General features: G+C 36.2%; 1 protein-coding gene across 1 annotated transcript; it reads right to left on the bottom strand.

Moving 5' to 3' along the window:
- Window positions 1-3,792: 3,792 nt before the first annotated feature.
- Window positions 3,793-4,260, bottom strand: LOC147644734 (uncharacterized). The gene has a single exon (XM_086841209.1). The coding sequence runs from the start codon at window positions 4,258-4,260 to the stop codon at window positions 3,793-3,795; it is 468 nt and encodes a 155-aa protein (XP_086697335.1).
- Between the last annotated feature and the right edge of the window lie 5,583 nt (window positions 4,261-9,843).

The following is a 9,843-nucleotide window of genomic DNA, read 5'->3' as shown; positions in this document are numbered from 1 at the left end:
TTTTTTCCGATGGTTATGTGCATTTTATGTGATCGTGAACTTATTTCTAATCGAAAGTATCATCGGAGATCGATTTGTTGGCTGAAGTGTTACCACCAATAATTTTGTTGTGTTGTGAAAATAGGTAAAGCGTGTCCTCAAAATGCCGAAAGTTATATATAAACAGATTTTTCGGGATGCTTGGCTCCAAAACAACGAATTTAAGTGCCAGGAGAAGGAACCAAAGCATATTGTTGCTACTGTAAGTCGACAATATCAGCCAAAATTTTTGAAATCAGGCAGCATGCGGCATCGAAAAAGCACATTTTATCAATGAGATCAGTTGCTGAATCGCAAAAAATAAATTTTCCGGCTAAGTGTTGCAAGACTCAGGATCAGGAAGCAGCGCTTTGTTTGTTCATTGCCGAACACTCGGCGACGAACAACATGAAGGAATTGATGAAATATTAACTAATTTGTTTTAAGTGCTTACTTTAAAAACATATTTTTAAGACTTTCTTTAATAATAACATATTCATATAATATAATAATATATATTATATGTTTCGTGTTTTCTCATACTTGGGTGTAGCTTGTTTTTTCGCATTTTTTAAAAATTGTTTAGCTTATTCTAGCTTTTTTTTTTTTTAAATCTAGCTTATATGGGCGCTCATCACCTGGCAACACTGGATAAAACATCCAACACAATAGGGGCGACTTAAATTTAAATAACCAAAATCACTTAAATTGTATAGAAATCAATAAAATTAATAAAATCATACAATTAAATATTGAGTCAAAACAACTGCTAAACTATGCAAGATATTAAAACGCAGTATTTTTAAAGAACTTTGAATATATTAAAATTAAAACAAAAAAATAATTTGAATACATTATTTCATTTCTGATGGTCAAGTAGGATGTTAAGATCCATTTATAAAGAACCAAAAACAGTAGCAGCGTCTAAAATAAGCATATCATCTTATAATTCGGCCCATTTTGTTTCTAAGATGTCCTTAAAATTAAATTAACTAATTTCAGATCGGATCCGTCAATCAGAATTGCCGGCTTGATGCAATGATCATAAAACATGAGCATACGGCGTAGTTTTCAGAACTAAAAGAGCTGCGCCCCTTAGGACCAATCTGACATTCTGAAGCATAAGTTCATGATAGAATTATACAAGGTAGTCTCGTCGGCAAAAGCACTCCCCTATTCATTACTCACAACAAGTGCGAGTGAGAGGAGTCTGCGAAGTAAGTGCGAGTGAAACGACATAAGAGCTTTTAGTTTAACCCTTAGATAGTCCATGGAGGTTAAATTGTTCATATATAGTAAAAAGAGTTGAAGTATTTTATAATTTAATTTTTAATAGTTTTGAATTTGAAATTAATTAATTAATTAATTTTTGTTTTTGTATACCTATTTTTTTGTTTAAGTTCTTAATTTTAAAATATATGCGAATCTTAAAGTAAAATTTTTTTATATCTAAATTAATGCTTATATTCATAGCACCTATTAATAGTTTCTCCTTAACGTTTTTTGTAGTACTAAAATAATCAGAAACTATATCTAAAAAAACAATTTCCAGCTCCTTAATTTCCTCCCACAATGTCCACATGGTTAAACATTTTGGTGCTTTTATCAATTTTACTCCATGCACGTGCTTCCGACAAAAATTGCAGAACGACATCTCACACAAGGGTTAATAGTAAAAAAAAAATCGTCCGCACACAACCTATTCCTTTGACAAACGAGAACGCACTGACAAAAAGCCGAACGGTTAGGCAGCCGACGAGACTACCTTGTATAATTGTATCATGCATAAGCTCATCTATAACTGTCTTTATGAAAACAATACAAAACATAGCATAATTATAAATTTTAAGAAAATATTACACTAGCCATCCGAAAAAATTAGAATTTTCAATAAAAATTAACAAAGTAGTGCACTTGCGGAATTGCTTTAAATTAATGTAGAAACCAGCAAAAAATGACTAACTTTGATAAAATAACCTGAAAGGATTTTAAAATATTCAAATCAAACAAAATTTTATATTAAAAAATTAATTTAATATGTTAATTTTAAGGAAGTTTACGAAAAAAACTTCGGCATGAAAAACAGCCCTTTAATTTGGTTATGTTAAATTTTGTTAAATGTTTATGTTTATGTTAAATGACTGATTAATAGTAAATGAGCTTCGACCTATTGAAAATGGAGAGGGAGTTGTCCGTTTCATTATATGTATACATATATTGTAGATACATTCATCGCTTCATTTTAGTTATGTTCATATGTACAGTTTGTCAAGTAATTCTTTGCAAAACGAAAAATCCCAAAAATTTTCTATTTATATTTATATCTGGGCTTTCCGCAGGAGTGTCAATGACTTTTTTGCAATTAACAGGAGCCAGGTCCTGCACAGCTGCGATTTGAGCTGGAGTTTGTTTTCCTGGTGCAGTTAATATTTATTTCTTTTTGGACAAGTTACGTCATGCAGACCAAATTTCTCCGCGCTTCTGGTCAAAAAAAATACTTCATCCCCATACTCAGGAGGCTGGTTAACGTGGCCGATAGAGAAATTAAGCCGCCTTTCAATATTTATAGCTGAAAGCATTGGTTTCTTCCTGGCAATGTGTGAGGAGTATTTGTGGAGATTCAGGACTTTCCTCACAGTCTCATGGCAACCTGTTTTTCTGCAATCATTTTTTAAGTCCAAAGCCAACTTTCTGAGGGTTGTTGGCGTGTTTTTATCAATTTGTTTCGAAATTTTATAATGGTCGCGTTTGGAGAGCTTTTGGTAATCTGCCTGTAGAATTGTACAGGTCAAGTCTATTTTTCTTTTTAGACCGTTTAATTATTTTATACATTGTTCCTAACTTAATATAAAAAATTTCGGAATGTTCCGACGCCGATTACCCTTTATAATGGTTAAAGTAAACCAATTCTACAGTATGTCAAGAAACTGTTTACACACTGAAGATTTAAAATATTTTTTGACGGTGCATGCAAATATAACGCTTTTAGTAAGATTTTTAATATTTTTTTCAATGGATATCTATTTATTGGATAATTCTTAATGATAATATTCAAAAACATAAACAAAACAATTTAAGATTTAACAAAAAATTAATAAAAAATAACTTTTCACATTTTTGACACTGTCAAGAAACTCTTTACACAATATACAAAACGTACAGCTAAAAGGATATATTTAACAACTTAAACAATAATTTATTAATTTTAGTACTTTGTGTGCTCCCCCTTAGCATTTACTACATGCTGGATGCGTTTTTTCATGGAATTGATTAGCTTTTCGAAGAGAATTCCAATGGAATTCTCTGCCACTCTTCCAGCACTGCAGTTTTGAGGTCTGCTCGATTCCTCGGTTGCCTTTTAGCCACTTTTTTCTTTAAATGAACCCACAAATTTTCAATGGGGTTCATGTCAGGGCTCTGAGGAGGTGTATCTATAACCTTTTGGCAGTTATACAGGAGCCATGGCCGCAAAGTTTGCTCCTTATGTTTGGGGTCAATATCTTGGTAAAATTTGAATTTCGACTTTTCTTCGTCCATTAAGCCAAATTTTTTAGCACTCTGTCTCAAATTTGATTGGAGTATGGAGAGATACTGCTCAGCATTCATAGTGCTTTCTATGAATGCGAGCTCCCTGACTCCCTTGCTGCTTATACACCGCCAAACCATAACCGATAATTTGCCAAATTTTACGGTAGGCACAATGTTGCGCTGGTTTAATGTGATTAACGGCTTACGCCAAACTCTGGAAGGACAATCGTTGTAATACAGCATAATTTAAGTTTCGTCGCAAAAGATGACGTTATCCCAGTAATTTTCCGGCTTGCTGATCATCTCCATAGCGAAAAAATACCGCTTCTGAATGTTTACTACGGATATCAGCGGTTTCTTTTGCGCAACTCTTGATGAGTACTTGTTCCGTAGAATCAATTGGCGCACGGTTTCGTGCGAAACGACTACGCCACATTCTTCCTCCAACTCCTTGGCAAGGGTTCTGATCCAGATTTGGGGGTTATGACGCACCTTACGCGTGATAAGGAGTTCTGCCCGTTTGTCTATCTTCAACTTCCTACCTCCTCCAGACTTTTCTTCCAGCTTTCCTTCAATTTTAGCCCGATTTAAAACATTGTAAATAGTTTTCCGGGATACCCGAAACATGTCGGCCAACTCAGCTGCAGATTTTCCAAGTTGGTGGTTAAGATAAGCCAACTGGACCACGTCAAAGGTCAATCTAGCTCCAGGCATTTTTAAAAATTGATATTGTCGCTTTTTGATGTGTGCTTTGCAAATTTCACAATAAAAAATGAAAAGAATGCATCCATGTCGATGCGAGCAAAAGCATAGGTAACAATAAAGTACCGTTTTTTTCTCAAGAAGGATCAAAACAGAATGGAAAACTAAAGTGTGTAAAGAGTTTCTTGACAGTGCCAAAAATGTGTAAACTCATTTGTTGTTGCTTTGAAGCTGTTCCTTTGGTTGTTTTGTTTTTGTTTTTGTACATACTCATTAAAAATACCCTATTTATTAGTTGTGCATTCAAAAAAAATCAAAAACATTTAAAAAAAAGGCGTAATTTTTCCATGCAAAGTCAAAAAATATTTTAAATTGTCAGTGTGTAAACAGTTTCTTGACATACTGTATGTTATTCTCGTCAATTCGTTTGCCGGGCATGATTTAAATTCTGGACTCGATCAAACACGAACTTTTTCCAACGAAATTTTTCAAGACTATAAAAGTAAAGACCACTAAGAAGTGGCAAGCGTTAATTTTCCTCAGAATTAGCTTTGCGTTGCTTAATTCTAGGAACCTCTTCAACTCCTGTTTGCATTTTGCAAAGAATTAATTGACAGCATACGAATTGCAATGTTTTTGTTATTGCTATTTTTATACCCTTGCAGGGTATTATAATTTCAGTCAGAAGTTTGCAACGCAGTGAAGGAGGCACCTCCGACTATATAAAGTATATATATTCTTGATCAGGATCAACAGCCGAGTCGATCTAGCCATGTCCGTCTGTCCGTCTGTCCTTCTGTCCGTCTGTCCGTCTGTCCGTTTCTACGCAAACTAGTCTCTCAGTTTTAAAGCTGTCTTAATGAAACTTTGTAGTTAGCCTTCTATATACTCTCACTCGTATATATGTCGGAACGGGCCGGATCGGACGACTATATCATATAGCTGCCATAGGAATGATCGGAAAATTTTTACAAAAAATTTTTTAACTTTTTCAGTTTTCAATAGAATTGGATCAAATTTGAGATATAGCCATTTTACTATACTCTACAATTTTGCATAAAATGTTATGAAAATCGGACTAATATAAATAAAATAAAATTTGACACAAAATTTAAGACTGATATAAAATGGCTATATCTCATATTTGATGAAAATCTGGTGAAAACTGAAGAAGTTATAATCTTTAATTTTATTAATTTCTTTTATTTCTTATAAAATAGATATGTATCAAATTTGATGAAAATCTGTTGAATACTAAAAATGTTATACTTTTTAATTGAATTGATTTCGCGATCGTTCCTATGGGAGCTATATGATATAGTCCAATTTTCGTAAAATTTTACACAAAATTGTAGAATAATATGAAATGACTATATCTTAAATTTGATTAAATTCTGTTGAAAACTAAATATGTTATCGCCACCGCGATTGTCAGTCTTCCGACAACAGCCACCGCCATTCTCAATTCTCTCAAATTTCTCGATCGTTCCTATGGGAGCTATATGATATATTAGCCCGATTTTCATAAAATTTTACACAAAATTGTAGAATAATATGAAATGGCTATATCTCAAATTTGATAAAAATCTGTTGAAAACTGAGAATGTTATATTTTTTAATTGAATTAATTTCTCGATCGTTCCTATGCGAGCTATATGATGTAGTCGTCCAATTTTCATAAAATTTGACACAAAATTTAAGACTGATATAAAATGGCTATATCTCAAATTTAATGAAAATCTGCTGAAAACTAAAAACTTTATAATTTTTAATTGTATTCATTTTTTGATCGTTCCTATGGCAGCTATGTTATATAGTAGTCCGGTTTTTTTATAACTTTACACAAAATTGTAGATTAAAATAAAATGGCTATATCTCATATTTGATGAAAATCTGGTGAAAACTTAAGAAGTTATAATCTTTAATTTTTTGATGAAAATCTGGTGAAAACTTAAGAAGTTATAATCTTTAATTTTTTGATGATAATCATATCATCTTTCCAAGTGAACGGACGTGTTTTTTTCTTGCGCTCTCGTTTTGTGTTAAAGTTTCAATCTAACCACCGGGGTTAACTTAAATTTTCTAATTTGTGTTTATAACTTCCCGTTCACTTCGCGTGTGTATGCAGCTATCCTAATTTTGTGTATATAATTGGTTTTATTCTCCAATTTAGTTGTGCTGCTAGTGCTAGCTTTTGCATATTTTGAATTCCTTTTTGTGCCTTCTTCGTCTAGCTTTTGTTTGCGCCGTCGCAACAGCTAAACGTTTCATCTATTTATCTCCCACGCTCTCCAACTCTCTCGCTTTAGTTGTGCCGCTGCACTTCTTATCTTATCTAATCTATTACGCTCTCCCGCTCTCGCTCTCGCTTCTTTCTTCATTTTTTTCAATTGAAAGTACAGTGGTAAGTCGTTATAATGTCCTCAAATATTGTCTGTTCCGTTAAAACCTGCAAAAAGGCAATTGCTGCAGGTGACCTTACAATCGGCTGCTGGCTGTGCGACAACGTCATGCACGCCAAGTGTATTGGGGTTGCAGCTCGGACGGTGGACGATGTAAGGAAAAACATCGGCCTGCGTTACTGTTGTGAGGCCTGTCGCGATGTAGAAAGGGAAATGACGTCTTTCATGCGGCAAACCAAAAGCGGTTTTAAGGGCATTTTAACGAGTTTTCGTAAAACTCTTGATATGTTCTTGGCGCTGGACACCCAATTTAATAGCCTTACGCTATTAAATGAGTCTCCTAGGCGCAAAAAATACTGCTATTGGTGGGCAGCATGTAGACGGACCCCAACTACCTGCAACAGGCTCTCAGCAGCAGCCTCCCACGGCACAGCCCTCGACCTCAGCATTAATTCCAAGAGTGCTGAGATCGAGCTCTAGGAAAGATTCGGTATCCGAATGTGCAGCGGGAGTGCCCGTACCGCCGGTGATTTCTGTTTTATCCCCTGGGGGGTCGCAAATATTGACCCCTCAAAGTCCCGTACACATAAATATATCTGCCCAGGGTGTTAGGCCCGGAATACCGGCCGACAATGGCACGGCAGATAACCAATCTGCCTTGCCAAAAGCCCTTATAGCGGTTCCACCAACGAGACATATTTTTGTCTCGCGGCTCTCCCCTGACCAAACATCGGAAGATGTTCTCGCCTTTATACAAGGCAAAACCAGAGCCGAAAAAATTAAGATAAAGGTGGAAAAGTTTAAATTTTCTTACGCAAGGGACATTTCATCTTTCAAAATAAATGTCCCTAACGAGCTCTTTAACACTATTAGCTCTCCCAACTTCTGGCCAGAGTACATAGTTGTTAAGGAGTTCGAGGCGAAGAAAAAGAAAAAGCGGCCTGTAGGAATAACTCTTCCCAGGCCTGATGTTACCACTGCGCCTTCTACGTCTTCCAATCCCGACCCAAAAAACTAACCTACTCCTTAGGTATTTCCTATCAGAATGCAAGAGGCTTACGTAGTAAGCTTCCTAACTTGTATTCTGATAGCCTTTCGTTTGCATCTCAGGTTATTGTGCTCACAGAAACCTGGTTAAAGCCGGAGATTCTGAGCTCCGAAGTTTTTCCAGCTGAGTTCACGGTATATCGGCTAGATCGCCCTATCAGACGCGGGGGTGGAGTTCTTATAGCGGTGGACTCCTCACTCACGTCAGAATTATTAACCTTCGAGGAATGCAACGATGTTGAATTCCTCTGTGTGAAGCTACCTATCAAAGGTAGCTCAATTTTTATTACCTGTTCCTACATACCTCCACTGTCGGAACTTCCTATTTATTGGAATCACCTTTCCGCTATTCAGATGGTTTCCAGTAGACTTTTGGATACAGACCAGTTGGTAGTTCTTGGAGATTTTAATATCCCTGGTGCTATTTGGTGCTCGAATAATTGCACCAATACTCTCAATACACCTACACAACATGACTTTATCGCTGGCTTGTTTGACATTTCGCTGTCTCAAGTCAACCATGTTCGAAATTCCATACAGCGCTTGCTTGATCTTTGCTTCGTCTCTGATCCTGCGAGAGTCAGTTTAGCAAGGGTGGCGCCTCTGACGCAGCCCGAAGATCCCTATCATCCAACTTTCGATGTGACTCTTGATATTGGGTGTGACGTACAGAATATTTCTGACCGTCCAGCCAATAAAGTCCTATGTTTTCGCAAAACGGACTTTGAACGGCTGAATAATTTTATAAACGAGTTCAATTGGTCCGATCTATACATGTGCACTGACATGGCAGTTGCCGTTGATATTTTTTACAGTGCCATGAATTCATTTTTTACTGAATGTGTTCCGTTATATTATCCGCTAAGCTCGAATAAACCGCCGTGGTTTACTAAAGAGTTGAGCCGACTTAAAAATAAAAAATCTAGACTGTATGCTAAATTTAAAATCACCGGTTCTCAATCTGCCCTTTCATTTTATTTATCAGCTCGGTCAAACTTTACCGTGCTGAACGCGCAGTGTTATAAAAACTATTTAACTCGTTGTAGGGCCCAGTTCTCACAGGACCCAAAACAGTTTTATAATTTCGTTAACACGAAACGTAAACCTAAAACAAATCCTTCCTCGCTTTCATTTGAAAATACTACCGCAAATAATGATCAGGCAATAGCCGATCTATTTTCGCAGTTTTTTCAAACAACCTATTCTAGCTCTTCGTATATATACCAGACTTATTCCTACGACATACCCAAATCGAACTTAATTTTCTGTCCTAGCCTAAACGAAAGCTCTCTCCTTTTAGATCTTCATCGTGTCAAGCCAGTTTATTCGCCAGGTCCCGACGGAATTCCTGGCTGTGTGCTCAGGTATTGTGCCGACGCCCTGTGCTATCCCCTTCTGAAATTGTTTACCTAGTCCTTAGAAACCTCCCACTTTCCCATTATTTGGAAGGAATCGTTTATTATTCCTCTCCACAAAAAAGGTAGCAAATTGGATGCCAGCAATTATAGAGGAATCTCTAAGTTGTCGGCCATCCCAAAATTATTTGAAAATATTATCACCCCTCATTTACAGCACCTTTGTAGATCGGTTATTTCTCCATGTCAACATGGTTTTATTAAGCGAAGATCAACAACAACAAATCTTTTGGAGCTCTCTTCCTATATTATAAAGGGCTTCCATAACAATTGTCAGACAGATGTAATCTATACTGATTTCAGTAAAGCATTTGACTCTGTTAATCATTCTCTCCTCGTTAGAAAACTCGATTCAATGGGTTTTTCCAAGGGATCTTCTTAATTGGATCTCTAGTTATTTGAATGGCAGGACGCAAAAGGTCCTCTTTAAGAATAATTTATCCAATATTCTAAGGGTTACATCTGGTGTCCCGCAAGGAAGCCATTTGGGACCCTTATTGTTTACATTGTTCATAAATGACCTGCCCAAAGTCTTGACTAACTCCAGAGTACTTATGTACGCGGATGACGTCAAGCTTTGCGTGCAATACAATGACGTTGCCTGCCAGTCGGATTTACAAACAGATCTTAATAATTTTCAAACTTGGTGCCGTGTAAACTTATTAAACTTAAATGGCTCGAAATGCAAGCTAATGACATTCTCTCGTTTCGCTCCTAAGCTTGCTACTTAC

This window comes from Drosophila serrata, unplaced genomic scaffold (genome assembly GCF_035046125.1).
Source record: "Drosophila serrata isolate PLE 108 unplaced genomic scaffold, ASM3504612v1 contig_111, whole genome shotgun sequence".
Lineage (NCBI taxonomy): Eukaryota > Metazoa > Arthropoda > Insecta > Diptera > Drosophilidae > Drosophila > Drosophila serrata.
Note: the sequence above shows the minus strand (reverse complement) of the source record. Positions and strands in the feature narration are given on the sequence as shown.